The 17,022-nt window shown below is 38.6% G+C and overlaps 1 protein-coding gene across 5 annotated transcripts in view; it reads left to right on the forward strand.

Annotated features, from left to right (window-relative positions):
* CCSER2 (coiled-coil serine rich protein 2) overlaps nt 1-17,022 on the forward strand; it is a 103,511-nt gene that overhangs the window by 17,156 nt on the left and 69,333 nt on the right. For all 5 annotated transcript variants that reach the window (XM_080926269.1, XM_080926271.1, XM_080926267.1 and 2 more), the window contains exons 2-3: nt 13,261-14,713; nt 15,690-15,886. In XM_080926269.1, coding sequence (XP_080782395.1) covers nt 13,300-14,713; nt 15,690-15,886 — 1,611 coding nt within the window. In that variant the 5' untranslated portion in view covers nt 13,261-13,299. The remainder of the gene's footprint in view (nt 1-13,260; nt 14,714-15,689; nt 15,887-17,022) is intronic.

Genomic DNA, 17,022 nt, shown 5'->3' on the forward strand with positions numbered 1-17,022 from the left:
CTGGTTTCAATTCCTTTATCTTTTTGGTTGTTTTTTCCTGTAGTTCTTTGAGTGATTTTTTTTCCTGGTTCTCCTGTAATTATTTAAGGGAGTTATTAATGCGCTTCTCCAACATCTCCATCATCATATGAAGTATGATTTCAAGTCTGAGTCTTGTTTTCCTGGTGTGTTTGGCAGTCCACTACTTGCTGTGGTGGGAGAGCTGGGATGTTGCCAGGTTGTCTTGGTTTCCATTGCTTAGGTTCTTTCACTTTCTTCTTGCCATCTTGTTATTTGTGATTATAGATGATCTTGTCTTTTTGTGGAGCCTGTTTCTCCTGTGGATCCTTCCGCTTAGGATGGAAAGTATTCCTGCTGCTCATCCAAGCTTCCAGGGACCTGTCCGTGGGTGGGCCACCTGTCCAGATGTGACTGGGTCGGGTCTGGCCTTGGGATGGAAGTGTGCACCCCGGTTCAGTTCTGCTGCTTGAACCTGAAGAGCTCTGTGCAGCTTTTTCCGAGGTAGAACGTGGGTAGAAGTTGACTCCCTCTTCCGCTTAGGATGGGAAGGGTTCCTGATGCTCTTCTGAGCTCCCAGGGACATCTGCATTGGCGGGCTGTCTGTCCAAGATGAGGCTGGGCTGGGACTCGAAAAGCTCTTTGGTTTCTGAAAACGTTCCTTTAATTGCCAACAATAAATCTTAGAATTTGTCTGATCTGTAACATTTGCACAGTAAAGTACTTTGGAAGTTAAGGGTTGCTTGGCATGGTGGCACACATTGTAATCCCAGCACATTGGAGGCTGAGGTAGGAGGATTCAAGGCTTAACTATATTGGGAGAACCTGCATCAAAAACAAAGGGACAAAAGCTTTGAGGTCTTTGTATTTAGAATGATTTAGCCCTCGCTTCAAAATAATGGAATCCATAGTTTGAACATTTTGCAAAGGGATTTTGTTTTTAATTAGCTTTTGCTGTTACTTTCCAACCGTTATTTTCTGATGAATTTAGGTGTTTACATAGCTGCCAATAGATTCTTACTTGGATATTACCTTAGAAAATCTGAGTGTAGTTTGTACTCATCAGTTTGAACTCACAGGTGGGATGTATTTGGGATTTTATTAGTCTGCCTAGGGCCTTCTCATTGAAGCAAACTAGAGAGAAACAGAGAAGGCTTCAGAGAAAAATGTTCAGGGAGTACCACATTTAAGTGTCATTTTCACTAATTGAGTAGTACAGTGTGTGCTTTGGTAAAGAACCTTAAAAGGGCACAGTATGGCCAGAGTTTTTAAAGGTTTGGTAGGGAATAATGGGAAAAGAATAACAAAGTTAGCATTTGAAGGGTTTTGGAGTGTGTGCGTTGTGTATGCACTTGTGTGTGTATGAGGTGTGTGCATGTGCAAGTGTGTTGTCCTGGAGATTGAACCCAGGTGACACACATTCTAGGCAAGTTACCTTGTTGCTGAGCTATATTCCTAGCACATTTCATATTTTTAGTTTGAGGAAGGGTGTGGCTAAATAGCCTTACATGGCCTTGAACTCCCTACATCGATAAGTCTGGCCTGGAACCTGTAGTGTTCCTGCCTTAGTCTCCCAGTTGCTAAGAGATAGGCTGTGCCACCAGGCCCAGATTGCGTTTGTAATCTTAGCTGCCTTCACTAATCAGCTGTGTGTCTGAATGGATGATGTTTCCTCAAGGGTCAATTTACTTAAATCAGAGTACTCAAATTATCCACCTTGCAGGAGTGTGAGATACAAAGACCTACAAGTGCCTAGCCAATACCAGTTGCTCTTAGCACTGTTTGGAGGCATTTTGGAGAACCACAGGGAGACTTTAAGACCAGCATGCTATAAATTTAAACAGTAGTTCTGGAAAGACAGGAGGAATGGATCACAGAGAGCAAAAGGGAAACAAGGAATTAAGGCTGGCTTGTGCTAGTTAGTGATGGTAGGTTCGGACAGGAGAGATAACAGAACCAGATAGAGGTGGAAGAGAACTCACTCCTGCTCACTCCTGAGCTCCTCACCTCCACACATGTGTACACACATAAAGTAGTAGTGATAGGTACATTTTTAAAAAAGATGCTAAGGTTCTGTCTTGGGAAATGAGGTAGTGATGTTGGAAGGACATGTGTTTGAGAATTTTGACACACTGTTCATACACTGTATCCTTTACATTTGAGATATCTGAAAGAGCTGGGAAAGTTGACAGCAAGGATGTAGACAGAGTCCTTAGCTTAACTTTGTACAGCGTATTGTTTTCTGCATGTGGATTCCTGTTTACTCTAAAACATAATCACATCATTTCTCCTCCCTCTTCCCCTACCATGCCTAGCCCCCCCCCCCAGTTTGAGGCCTTGTCTATTCTTTGTCGTTGCATACATATAAACAAATCAACTTATAAATACAACCTGCTCAGCTGTTCAGTGTTGTCTTCTAGATGTGTTTCTATGGTTGACCACTTAGTACTGGGCACCCAGTCATGGGTATTGTTCCTGGGGGAAACATCTCTAACCGCTCTCAGCAGTTATTAATTGCCTGTAGCTCTTCAGGTAGCACCAGGGCACCATGAAAGTTTCCACCTCTGCATTGGGATGATAACTGTGGGAGTTGTCTCAGGTCCTTTTCAGGCAGCCATGTTGTTGAGCTTGTATGAGTGTAGCTTAGCTTTCCTGTCATAGTTAGAAAACACAGTCGCAGAACAGATTTCCTGGGCCCCTGTTTCTTACAAATGCTCTGCCTCCTCTTTCTAGTTGTACCCTGAGCCTTAGGTACTTGAAGGAGTTGTGTTGAAGATGTATCAGTTGGTCAGTTTTTGCTTATATTTTGACTAGTGCCTTCATGTAATGGTTTCCTTCAGCAGCAAAAAGAAACTTCTGTGATAAGAATCAGCTCTACACTTATCTGCAGTTATAAAGAAGCATGTAGAAGGCAGTAGAAATTATATTGGTGTAAGCAAGTGGTGTTAAGAGATCTTCTTCTAAGACCCATGGCTGTATTGGTCAGTGTAGTTCGATGATTACTATTCCCAGTTGGAAGGGCTGAAGTGGGTAGTTAAATGTGCCAAGCATTGGTTTGTGAACTTGCCTGACTGCCATTACCTAGATGAGTCTGGAGTACTTCATACTTGGCTAGGACTATTGCTTGCTTCCTTCCTTTGGAAGTCTTCATGGTGCTTTCTGGTACTATGAGATTTAGGCCTCAGGGAGGAGGCTTCCAGGTCAGATCCAGTTTGGGTCCTCTGTGTCCTTTGTCTGAAGGACATGGTGTCCTTACCAGTCGGGATGTACTTTCTACCTCTGTGTGAACAATCAAGGGCAGCAGCAGTTAGGCATTTTATTTTTAACCGAGTTCAGAACTTCCCATTCTGTATGGCTACCTGCACTGTCACAGTTGTCACATCTAACTGGCAACTGCTGTATTGGCAGGGCAGTTATGGGTTGGATAGAACAGATTTAGAACATTTATATTGTCTTAGGAAATTCTGTGGGTGATGCTGGAAGAAGTACTGTGTGGGATGAAATTATTCACGAGATTGAAGGTTTGACTGGTGACTTAAGAGTGTATAACCTTTTGAGGTTAGAGAATCTACATCCTGGAGGTTGGTTGGAGATTAGGAGGGGGAAGGCATCAAGGCATTCAGTTCTTTGTACTGGCCATTAGGTGGCAGTGTCATCTCAAGTTCGCTGGGGACGTTTGTGGGTTGTTGAGTCTTTATGTTTCCAGGAATACTTGGGAGGAAACAGTTTTGCAGAAGTTTATATAAAATGTTTCATGTCATCTGTATTTGGGTCTTACATTGATTGGTATACCTAAAGGGGCCACATTTTGAAAGCAAAGAGAGTTTTGGTAGAATAGAAATTAGTTGTACGATGTATGTTCAGTCAATTCTGTGCAGCGATGTCTGCAGTAGAGCAGAGCCCTGCCTGCCCCCTCACTTCTCCTCGTTCTTTAACTGTACTCTGCTTAGTTGTGGCTATGAGTGGCTCCAGAAATGCATCCTCAGTGGTGTCTTCACATATCTCACTGAAACTCACGGAAACATTTGCCTTTACTGTTAGGATTCCTTTTTGATATGTTCTAGTCTTGTTGTCGTAAGGATCCAGAAAAGAATGCTTCACATATACAAAATTAAATTTAAGAAACAGTTGAACATTAGTAATCTACTAAAGCTGTAACTGTCTTAGGGTCTGTGCTGATTTTCCTTGTAAAACACAAAAGGAAAGAGGTTAATTTAAAATAAAATAATTTCTGTTTATACAGATTCCAGTTTGTTACAGGGCAGCTATAAGAAACTATTTCAGACTGAGTAACTTGAATCAGTGGAAATTTATTGTTTGTTGTCTTCGGGCTTAAGAAATCCAAGCTCAGTTTATTGAAGGACCTGCTGTCACAGCACACTCTCCTATTGTGTCTTTTAAAATATTCTTATTATTTTAAAGTATGGTTTTGTCCGTGTTTGTGTGATTCTCTCTCTCTCTCTCTCTCTCTCTCTCTCTCTCTGTGTGTGTGTGTGTGTGGGTACACACGTGTGTGAGCCACTTGTCTTGGGTGTTTCGAAGAGCAGCAATCACTGTTAGCCCAGAACCACGTCTCCACCTTTCTTGTTCTTTGTTTCAGGGCCACTGACCATGATCTGCATTATTTTTTGGTCTGATCACTTAGTTTCCCCAAGGACACAAAGTCAGTGTAAAGTCAGTTCTAGTACAACTCCAACTTATGCGTGTACAGTAAGCACTTTACCCACTGAGCCCCCTCCAGAGCCCCTCAAATTATTTTTCATTTCCTGCTGTGTGTGTTCTTCATTGCTTTATATTGATGTCCAGGTTTTTTAAATTATGTTTTTTACTTTCATATATTTTATCCATGTAAACAGCGGATTCCCTCCCACTCTTCCCAGGTACCTCCATGTCCTTCTGTCCCCTTATGTATTCTCTTTTGTTGTTAACAACCCACTGAGCCCGTTAGTGCTGCTTGTTGGAGTGATAACTGATCTTATTGCCCTGCTCGTACGCAGGTAATCATAGCTGCGCTGAATCCGTGAGTACAGTCACCATGTCACACATGTCTCAGCACTCACAGCGCCCATCACCATCCTGCAGCTCCTGCATTCTTCTTGCCTTTCTCCTGAGATGTTCTTTGAGCCTTGAGGTTGAGAATTAATACAGGTTTTCTGTTTAAGACCGAGTACTCAATAGAACTTAATTCTCAGCATTCTGACCAGTTAGAGTCTGCCTTAACTATTTACTACTGTTTTACTGGCCAAGGTTGACGGCAGTACAGATCTATGAGGCCCAGTACAGATTTATGGGTATAGGCATAAATATTTAGAAGGCATTTTGACGACATGTCTTGCATCAAAACAATAATCGTAGTATGTTCCTCCCTACGTCCTGTAGCCTCCTGAGCAATGGGCTTTGAACCAGGTTTAAGAAGCAGGTCTGAATTTCTTCCTGTGGAAACAGGTCTCAGATCAATTCCAAAGGTCGTTGGTTACTCCAATAACCTTAGTGTCGCTGCTGCACCAGTGAGCACAGTGAGATATGTGAGGGCCTACATGGGCTGCATTTCTTCTGTGGCCTCTCTTTCTTTTGCTTTTAGATGAACACCATATTGTTTTCCTCGCCTAACTAACACGTGTTTTCTGAATGTGCCATGCTGGTTCTGTGCTTATGCTTTTAGCCTAGCGTGTCTTGTTTTCCACATTTAGTGTCTTCCTTACTACTTGCTGCTTGTTTTTGAGTTTCAGCGCTAGTATTGCCTTCTCTTGTGAAGCCGTATATGATGCTCCCCTTCTAGTTAAGCACTTTTTTCTTTTGTGTCCTGTGTGCCACCCTCTATCTTGTATAGTAGAGATTATAGTTTTATGTTGTCCTTTTTTGTCTACATGACTTTTTCTTTTTGAGATATCTTATTATTTCTGCAGCTTTTAGCACAGAGCCTTACCTATAATGGGTTTTAAATAAATATTTAATGATTGAGTAAAATAGTTTGTCATTACTGTAATGAGAGGTTTATCCTCTTTCTCCAGATTATAAATTCCTTATACCTCGCTTACTTTTCTGAATCTTATCTTAAGTTTTGTTTAATAAAAAAAGGCACTATATTAATCTGAGATTGAAGTATGCAGCAAATTAAGTGGCCCCTTTCTTCAAAGGAGAAGGTGAATTATGTTAGTCCAGAGCAAAGTGAGGTCACCATGTCATGTCATGTCACAATCACTTTTTGGATATTAGAATTTCTCTCAGTGATTTAGTCTATCCATTGGATTTAGTTTTCAGTGTATGTCCTCATACTTCCTTTTAACAAATAACATTCTTTATATTTGTGTGTGTGTGTGTGTGCGCGCGCGCGCATGTGTGCACGTGTTTTAATGTTCAGTCTTTGCTGGACCATTTTCTCTGTGAGTACAAGATTCATGTGTATACTGTGTATAGTAATGGCATATCAAGGGCGCTCAATCAGCAGCAAAATAAATGTATAGTTGTATGAGGAACATTATACTGGTGTTTTGGACAACATGCATTAATTCTTCTAGAAAAGAGAATGTCTTTTATTGTAAATTCTCCAAGTTTTTTTTTTTTTTTTTTAACTTCCAGCCTATGTTTTATTCTCTGTTGGTGGTAGAATTTAGACATATAGAATTCATAGAAAAAACATTTGTTGCTTTCTTTGCTCCCAGGGATTTGGAAGATATATTTAACTACAAAATAAGACATCTTACCCCAAATTTCTATAGCATTAGGTTAACAATCATGCATTGTCAAAACTGTGCTTGAAAATTCAGAAGATCTCAGTTTAATCTGCTCACTTTTTGAGCACTAGTTCAAGTAATTTTATACTTATCCTGTGTTTAGATGCTATCTTATACTTAATAGCTTGCTTATGCTGTGGTAGGTGCACAGAGACTATTGGAGGGCATTTGAGTCTTCCCTGATGTGTTCACTTGCATGAAATGATGGAGAGGGTTATCTATGATACTGATGTTTCTATGGCCTTAGGAAGTAACTTTGCTTCGTCCAAATTTGTAAGTATATCTGATTGAGAAGCTGGCAGATTACAAGTTGAAGGTCAGCCTGGGCTGCAAATTAATCTTTCCTTCCCTATTTTCTTAGTGTGTAAACTCTTTAGTCTTTGTTTAATTTTTCTGAATGGTCTAAAAAATTCTGTTACTGGGAATTTGTTTATGGATCCTTGTTAAGTTCTACACATCTCATTTGGCTAATGTGTTTCTTCTGAATTTACAACAATCTCTCTTTGTTGAAGAAAATCTGAGTCCTTTTTCTTTTAATTAATTAATTAATTAATTAATTAATTAATTTTGGGGGGAATCAGCTGTGTTCTTTATTATGCCACAAAGAGTTCTAATCAAGCTATTATATTTAAAACAAGTTAAGCTGGTGGTTGCAAATATTGCCTTAATAAGTAGCAAGCCCCCATAGAGGACAATTGTATGACATTTACCAAAATTAGAAGGCTTTTTGAGTTCATTATTTTTAAATAAAACAACTTTATTCTAAAAAACAGATAAATGTACAGATTTTAAAAGCATTTTGCATGGAACTATATGAATATATTTTTTGTCAGTACTTGATTCTTTTTTAACGGTTTGATAGTATGCATTGAAAAGTTACTAGTTACAATGAGCATAAAGTACATATAAAACAAAATGTAACATGGAATTAGTTGAAGTTTTCCTGGTGAGTAAAGTTTAAAACATAATGATTTTTAAATACCACGGATTGCCACAAGGCTGCATTTTTAGCTCTTGAATTATGAATGATTTAAGGTCTAGATGAACCACACTCTGAGAGCGTGCTATATACTTTTTTTCTTTCTCTAGGAAGGACTGAGGCTTCCACATTTTGGTCTTCCTTCCTTTTGAGCTTCTTATGGTCTGAGTTGTTACTTGGGTATTCAGAGCTTTGTGGGGCTAGTATACAATTATCAGTGACTTCATATCTTGTGTGTTCTTTTGTGACTGGGTTACCTCACTCAGGATGATAGTCTCTAGTTCCATCCATTTGCCTAGGAATTTTGTAAAGTCATTGTTTCTAATAGCTGAGTACTACTGAGTCCTTTTTCATGTAAAAGATTTTCTCATTCCAGAGTTAACTGGTTATGCCCTGTGTTGCTTAAGAGTTTTTCCTGTTCCTAACTTTTCTTGTAAATTGTCAGGTGTAACAGTTAGATTAAGTAGCTTCAGATTGTTTCATAGGGTGCTTCATAGGTGACTCTGGTTTTTTTTTTCTTTCTTTCATTTATAACAGGATGTCAGGATTTATTTTACTTTATTGTGTTCTTTTACTGGGGTGGAGCCTGTCAAAACTGCAAAGATTAAGTTTTCTTTGAAAATAAAACTTTTATGCGTGTCTCTCTGAATTGGCAGGGTTCTCTAGGGGAATAGAATGAATAGAATGTGTGTGTACACACACACACACACACATACACACACACACACACACACACAAAGATTTATTATGTATTATGTATTATAAAAAATTAGCTCATGATAGGGCTTGCATAGTCCAACAATGACTACCTTTATGCTGGAGAGGCTTAGAAGACTGCAACTGCTTAGTCCACAAAGCTGGATGGTTTAGCAGGTTCAGTCCAATGCAGAAGGCTTGTAAGCTCTTTGGGAGTCTCATTATTAGGTCTAGTTTGGAAGACTGAAGAAGCTGGAATTTGATCTTGGCTAATAGCAGTAGTGATGGATACACTTGCTCAGGGAGAAGCGAAGGTAGGCAGGAACACTCTCCTCTCCTCGGATCTTTTTATATCTGGGCTACCTCCTAGAAAAGTACTGCTTATGCTGAGGTTGAGTCTTGCCCCTTTCTTAGTTAGAATTTCACTGCTGTGACACCCATGTTGAAGCAACTCTTAAAAGGAAAGCTTTTACTTCTGCTGTCTTAAGTTAACGCTGTCTAACAAGTTAATGGCATTTGTATGCTCAATTAACATACCTAAACACTGGTAACAGTCAGAAGGAAATACGTTTATTGTTTGGGCAGAAGAGTTTCTGATTCCACTTTCTATGCATGGCCCTCTCAATTAAAAGTTCAGCGAGTGGTGCACTTTGACTGTAAATTGATTAAGATGATGAATATTCTTATATCACAAATTCCCTGAGCCGATCTTTTTTGAGCTTGGTTCCATTTGATAAGAATTAAGTTGTAGTTGGACAGAAAATGTTGAGCTGATATATAATAATGGGGCTTTGTAGTGAACTTTTTGTGTTCTTTTTAAAACCACCAAGAACCTCAAGTAAAATGTACAGTTTTAAATTTTTGAGGTTTTCTTTTTTTACTTAATCACCACAATCAAGCCTTTGAGTCAGCTTATGTTACACAGGGCAGCCAGGAAAACCTAGGCAAAGAGAATGTGAGAAGTAACTGAATAATAGAAAAAAAAAAAAAAAAAAGCAAAAAACCAAACCAACAAATCATTTAAAACCATGGTGCAAAATCTGATTGTGAAGGTGAGTTTCAGATATGACTACTTATGCCTGCTTAGTCCTTAGCATTGCTGTTCAATTAATTGCCCCTAGACTAAGTAGTGCTTATTTAAAACCCTAAAATTTGGGCACTTAGTAACCTTCTGAAACGCTGTTTGAAATGCTGAATAAAGAAGGTGAGTGGGCGGCTTCTTAGAGGAAAAGGTAATGGATATGAAAGGAGTTTGCAAAGGAGCAGGTTTGACTGTTCCCAGCAGAACTTGTTAACATGTGGCTCCCCCTGTAACATTAGCCTCCCACTTCCTTCCTGCTCGTCCCCAGCAACAGCCTGCCTCCCAGTATATTTTATTTCTGTGTCATGAGCAGTCGGCACTGACCCTGAAATTGCATGTGACCCAAATCATTTCGGTGATTTATGGACAGTATTTTAGTTTTTAAAATCTTAATTTAGCTATGGGAGATGAGAAAAAAGTCTATTGCCGTATAATTATGGTGATTAGGTAATTCATGATAATGTAATAAACATGGCACTATGTATGTACATGCTCAATAATATTTGTTCCTATTTTCCAGTTCTTATCCAGGTATAGATTCCTTTTCAACCAAGAAACTTTGACTTACTAGTCTTCAAAAAAAGACCTTAATATAGTTTAGGAAATTCTTTTAAGTGTGCCGTGCCAATTCAGTAATTGTGCCATACTTCAAGATATGTAATAGAAATGAACTCAGGGAGTTGTAGACATTTACAAGCTCCATGCCATCCAATCTCAGCTCCCCACGAAAGCTCAGAAGCAGTTAGAGTATCTCCCAGATCACATCCTTAGATGATATAGCCAATATGAGCCTTCTCATATCCTTAGTGATTGCGTCTTTATGTGCACGTCAGGTAGAATGCGTCAGAGGGAGCATGGCCACCGAAAGGCAGTAGAATTACTGCTTGCTTATTTGAGAGGCGCAGCAAATGCAGCAGAAGGTTCTTGAGCATTCAGACGGAAGGTAATTTACCTCCCAGCGATAGAAGGGCTCACAAAGATACGCAGGTTTAAGAAATTTACATACTATATCAGAATCATTTCACTCTAGGACCACTTGTTCTGCAATTATTTGTACATTTAAAAGTCTATACATACTACTGTAGAAAAAACTACATTCAGTTTCAAACATTTTTTTCCCTTCTAGTTGGCAGACTCTGAAACACTTTGTAGTGACGGTGTGTTGGCTTTTGAGCTTCTCTTTAGAGGGTGCTGGAAGATAACATGCATCATGCTTATTTTAAACAGAAAAGCAAGGCATAGAGAAGTAAAAGACTAGATTATCTTTTCAGTCTGCTTCTGCAGGCAGGAGATGCTTTAGTCTTTCTCCTGATACTTGGTGACGGAATCCTTATTATTTGTGAGTTAGCATTAGAAAATGTCCATTACGTTTGTTATATGATTGTTACCAATTTTCTTACAGCTATTCTAAAAGTACTTAAGAGTATGGAAGTATCTCTTTTTTTATTTTTTTAAATGCATTTATTAACCAATGTTTACACATTAAATGAAATCTATACATTGTTAGTCAGAGAATCCCCTTTCAAAATCCCAGAATGAATAGAGAATGAGATAGCCAATAAAGATGTGCATATAGGCTAAACTCAACTTATATAGCTTTATGGTTGCCCTTGGGGGTTTGTTTGTTTGTTTGTTTCTTCAAGACGGGGGTTTTTGTGTATAGCCCTGGCTGTCCTGGAACTCACTCTTAGACCATACGGGGCTTGAACTCACAGAAATCTGTTTGCCTCTGCTTCCCAAGTGCTGGGATTAAAGGCATGTGTCACCATCACCTGGCTGCAGATAATAATTTCTAAAACAATCATTTGTAGTTTTCCCTAAAACTTACAAAACCATGCCATAGTTTCTCTTACAATCTTGTTTGCTTTAACTACAATGTTTAAACATTGTAATTTTAGTAACTTAGAAATATTCAGCCATGTTGATAGACAAGGAGCCAAAGTAGCAGGAATAATATATATGTAGCTATCAGTTAAATAATACTATTCTAGAATGATTTTACACCAAAATATTTGCACACTAACTGGTTTCATGTCCACTCTTAACTACTCTAGACTCCTTCCTAATTGGTTCCCTGCTTCCAACCCAAGCTCATCTCCTAAATATATACTCTAAAGAGATCACTACAAAATTATAGTTCAAATTTATCCTTGTTCTACACAAAACATGTAACATTTTCTCAGGTCATTTTTAATAAAATATAAAATCTTTATCACTTTCTGGACTTCAAATTCTGTAGCGCCTTTGCTGTTTCTTACATTCTACTAGTCACTTCACTCCTGCAACTCTAAGAATAGAAAAGCTAATTTTCACAATGCTGGACCCCGTAATTTTCATTACAGAGGTTTACCTCTGATGAATGAAATGGCATCCCTAAAACCAAATGCCTTTCTCTCCTGCTTTGATTGTTTTCTTACTTGATTTCTATGGTGCTGGGTACTAGACCCAAAGGCTCATACTACTGGGTTATACCTCAAGTCCTTGCCATTCCAGGGTTTTTCTCTCCCCCAATCCCCTTTTACATTGAACTTGAACTTTGTACAGGGCGATAAGAAAGGATCGATTTCCATTCTTCTACATGCTGACCGCCAGTTGGACCAGCACCATTTGTTGAAAATGCTGTCTTTTTCTCTACTGGATGTTTTTTACTTCTTTATCAAAGATCAAGTGACCATAGTTGCGTGGGTTCATTTCTGTGTCTTCAATTCTATTCCTTTGATCTACCTTCCTGTCTCTGTAGCAATACCATACAGTTTTTATGACTATTGCTCTGTAATACAACTTGAGGTAAGGGATGGTGATTTCCCCAGATGTTCTTTTATTGTTGAGAATAGTTTTTGCTATCCTGGGTTTTTTGTTATTCCAAAAGAATTTGCAAATTGCTCTTTCTAACTCTATGAAGAATTGAGTTGGAATTTTGATGGGGATTGCATTGAGTCTGTAGATTGCTTTTGGTAAGATGGCCATTTTTACTATATTAATTCCTGCCAATACATGAGCATGGGAGATCTTTCTATCTTCTGAAGTTTTCATCAATTTTTTTCTTTGGAGACTGCAAGTTCTTATTATGCAGATCTTTCACTTGCTTGGTTAGAGTCACACCAAGGTATTTTATATTATTTGTGACTGTTGTGAAGGGTATTGTTTTCCTAATTTCTTTCTCAGCCTGTTTATTCTTTGAGTAGAGGAAGGCTACTGATTTGTTTGAGTTAATTTTATATCCAGCCACTTGACAGAATTTTCTTTTTTAATCATGTTTAGGAGTTCTCTGGTAGAATTTTTGGGGTCACTTAAGTATATTATCATCTATAAATAGTGACATTGCGACTTCCTTTTCAATTTGTATCCCTTTGGCCTCCTTTTGTTGTCTAATTACTCTGTCTAGGACTTCAAGTACTATATTGAATAGATAGGGGGAGAGTGGGCATCCTTGTCTTGTTCCTTATTTTAGTGGGATTGCTTCAAGTTTCTCTTTTTTGTTTGGTGTTTGCTACTTGTTTGCTATATATTGCTTTTACTATGTTTAATTAAGTATAGGCCTTGAATTCCTGATCTTTCTAAGACTTTTACCATGCAGGGGTATTGAATTTTGTCAAATGTTTTCTCAACATTTAATGACATGAGCATGTGGTTTTTATCTTTGAGTTTGTTTATATAGTGGATTACTTTGATGTATTTCTATATATTGAACCATTCCTGCATCTGTATGTAATAATGTATACCACATTATTAAACTTATTTAGACTTGTTTATTTTATTTTTTTCTCCCTCAGATTCTGTCAAGTTTTAAGAACCAATGCACCTTATAGCCCATGGAAGAAAAAACACAAATCAAGACATTTTTGGGTTCCAAGCTTCCGAAATATGGAATGAAATCTGTGAGAAGTACTTTGCAGCCAGTGCCAAATGGGGCCACTGTGACTTTATTAGGGACCTCCAAGAGTAGTAATGCCAAAAGTTACATAAAAAATAATGGCTCTGATTGTTCATTGTCCCATTCATTTAATTGGAGAAAAACAAGTAACTGTCAACTTGGTTCACAAAATACAGCAGAACTTAATAATATTAAAAGTACACATGATACACTAATTGACCCTGAACAACATGCTCCTGCTCCTGGAACTCTGGATAGGAATGGGATAAAGGGAGGCTTGAAAAGTGCTTCTTTGTTCACGTCCAAGTTAGCAAGGCCATCCACCATGTTTGTGTCATCAGCAGAGGAGTTAAGTCAAAAGTCTTTTTCTGGACCATCTAATCTGGGTAAATTTACCAAAGGCACATTACTAGGAAGGACTTCATATTCTTCGGTCAATGCGAAGTCACATTTGAACACGTTTTATGGGAACCGATCTCCTGGTAACATGCAGAAGCCAAGAGTGAACTCCTGTGCCAGCAGAAGTAGTTCTGGAGAAAGCTTAGCACAGTCCCCAGACAATGCTAAATCTATCACTTGTGAAAAAATGGTAAGGTCACAAAGTTTTTCACATTCCATTCAGAATCCCTTCCTTCCACCTTCATCTATTACCAGATCACATTCCTTCAACAGAGCAGTAGACCTTACAAAGCCTTATCAGAACCAGCAACTTCCGGTTCGAGTGCCTCTCCGGTCAGGTATGCTAACAAGAAGTTCTCGGCAGTCAGAAGTACTCAATGGGAATGAACACTTGGGGTTTGGTTTTAATCGGCCTTATGCTGCTGGTGGAAAGAAACTGGCTTTATCAAATGGCCCAAATATATCGTCCACTTTGGTTTATAGGATGGGCCATCCCTCTCTACTGAAATCTAGCCGACCTCCATTTTCTGGCTCTATGGCAGTTGATAGTAATAAAAATCCACCTGCTGACATGTGCGTAGAGGAAGAAGGTATGGTTTCGGCAAAGGACAGCTCTACTGGTAAGGACCAAGAACTAATTGAAAATGAAAGTTACCGAAGAGATAATGATCAGACTATGAAGCATGAGCCTAAAATTAGGTACCTGAGTGATGATGTGGATGATATTTCCTTGTCATCTTTGTCATCTTCTGATAAGAATGATTTAAGCGAAGATTTCAGCGATGATTTTATAGACTTAGAGGACTCCAACAGAACTAGAGTAACTCCAGAGGAAATTATTCTCAAAGAAGAAAAGCATGAGAATGGACCATCAAAGGATATATTTGATTCTCCTAAGGAAAGTGAACAGGTCTTCAGTAAAGCTGATGAATGGATAGATATAAGTGTCTCTGGTAAATATGAATATCCTTAACTTATGTGCTTTCCCTAGTGATTGCAATAGAGCTAACATTTAGCATTGTCTTTGTTAGACTGTAAGATGCTTTGTAACTGAGAGGAGCAGTCTAAATGAGAGTGCAGGACAGCAATCTTGCGGCTCGCTTCCATCCTGCATTATCTCGTAGGATAGAATCAGTCAAGCTCTTCATACTTTGTCTTTTGGGGGCTGTTTTATATGAGTCCTGAATTGTATAGGCCATGCTTTCCAGTTTTCCCTACTCTGCCCAGGAGTGGCGTAACACTAAACACCATTCACAGTTGCCATCATTGCAATCTGCTAAGGGTAAAGCCAGGTAACACAAGCAGGCTTAGTTGGATGCTTTCTATCCTAGGGAACATTGTTGTTTAGCACCCTTAGGGTGATACTTCACTGAAGTTGTTTACTTATGTTATCGAGGAGAGCGCCTATTAATTATTTCTTCTTAGACTTGACTATGTTGGCACTTAGTGCGGGATGAGTGTTATTTGTTCATCTGCCCTGAAAGAAGCCAGCAGGGAGTGCACAAGGCGTGTCTGGGCAAGGGCCACACATCGGCATGCACTAACTGTTTTCAGGTATTATAAACTGGAAGATGTCTAGAACAAGTTGTCTAGGACATATCTTTGAGGTTAAGTAATCTGCAGAGAAGAAGAGAGTTTTCTGAACAGTGGTTAAAATGAAATACCTTGAAAAACATTAAAGGAATATGAAGATGTGAAAAAAAATGTTGCAAAGTAAATTTCATGTTTACTACAAGATATTTCAGTAGCTTATTTTTAAAACTTTGCCCACTTTAAAAAATTTTATTTAGGATTGCTACAGTTGCAGTTTTTGAGCCAAATGCTATTATAGTAGATTGGATTACTAGAGATTATACTTTTCAAATGAGAAATGACTGTGTTTTATAAATTTATGCTTTTTTTTTTTCTTTCCTTAAAAATCATTTGAAGACAGGAGTGAATGTACAAAGCATACGTCTGGCAACAACTTGATTTCACCAGATACGGATTACAGAGCTGGGTCGTCATTTGAACTCTCTCCATCCGACAGCTCCGATGGGACATACATGTGGGACGAAGAGGGCCTGGAACCCATTGGAAGCGTCCATCCTGTTGGCAGCTATGAGTCCTCTGAAATGAACAGCATAGTATGTGTGGATTTCTGTACCTTTTTGGATTTTTATTTTTATATTATTATACAGACACATAATGATAAGTACTTTAAACCTAGAAATTGACTTTTTTATTTGAGAATTAGGAATTCATACCTGTCTTTTAATGGCTTAAAATGTGTAACTAAAGCATCAAGAATATATGACATTTGACTTACACACATACACACACAGTTTATTATACATAAAGGCATTTGTGCTTACTGTATTGGTCAAGTTAAGCTAAGAACATGGCATTCACAACATTTTTAGTTGCCATATTGAGAAGTGCCAGTTGGTGAAGGGGTGTCAGGGATGGTGCTTAACATGTGTTTACCACAGAAAGAATGGTAGATTGATGGACAAGTTGCTCCAAGACCAAGTATTAGGTGTTGACAAACCTTGGTTAGGCTGTGATGATATACTACCATTCTGTCACCAGTTCAGTGTGCCTTTAATACAAGGGGAGGTTTTGGCTTTTATTCTTAACACACTCTCTTGTAGGTCTGGGCAGCTGTCCAAGACAGTGACCTAAGTTGCTTTGGCCTTGGGCTTGTCCTTCTCTTTGAAGCCCTTACTACTGTGATGGAAGACAGCATTGCCAGTCACACTCCTGCAGTATCTCATTTGGCCTGCAAGTGGCACTGGTGCTTTCACCCACAACCTGATAATCAGTTTGTCTGTGGTCCCACATAAGTACTAAGGGGGTAGGAAACTAATCTTCCTGTGTCTGGAAGGATGGAACTACAAGTGCCACAACATATTAACGCATAGTTCTTTTATAGAACGTCATAAGTAACTTAGATACTGACACACTAATAAAATGCAACTGGTGTAGTTAAAATATCTCAGTGTAAATAAATTTTATTTAGGTTATAAAATAGAAATATAAATCAAATTTCGTGTATATATATACACACATACACACATACATACATACATACATACATACATACATATCATTCTAACTGGCTTTCAGGTGGCAAAACTTTCTGTACCCATATAAGCCTGTGGCATGGAGAAAACGGATTGTTATAAGAGGCTTTTAAGTTTCACAGACACAGGTGTATGCTGTTTACAGAGTTTCTTTATCTGATCAGATTAAAGTTACTTGACCATGTTCTTTATTAATA

The sequence above is a fragment of the Micromys minutus genome, assembly GCF_963924665.1.
Source record: "Micromys minutus genome assembly, chromosome: 12".
Lineage (NCBI taxonomy): Eukaryota > Metazoa > Chordata > Mammalia > Rodentia > Muridae > Micromys > Micromys minutus.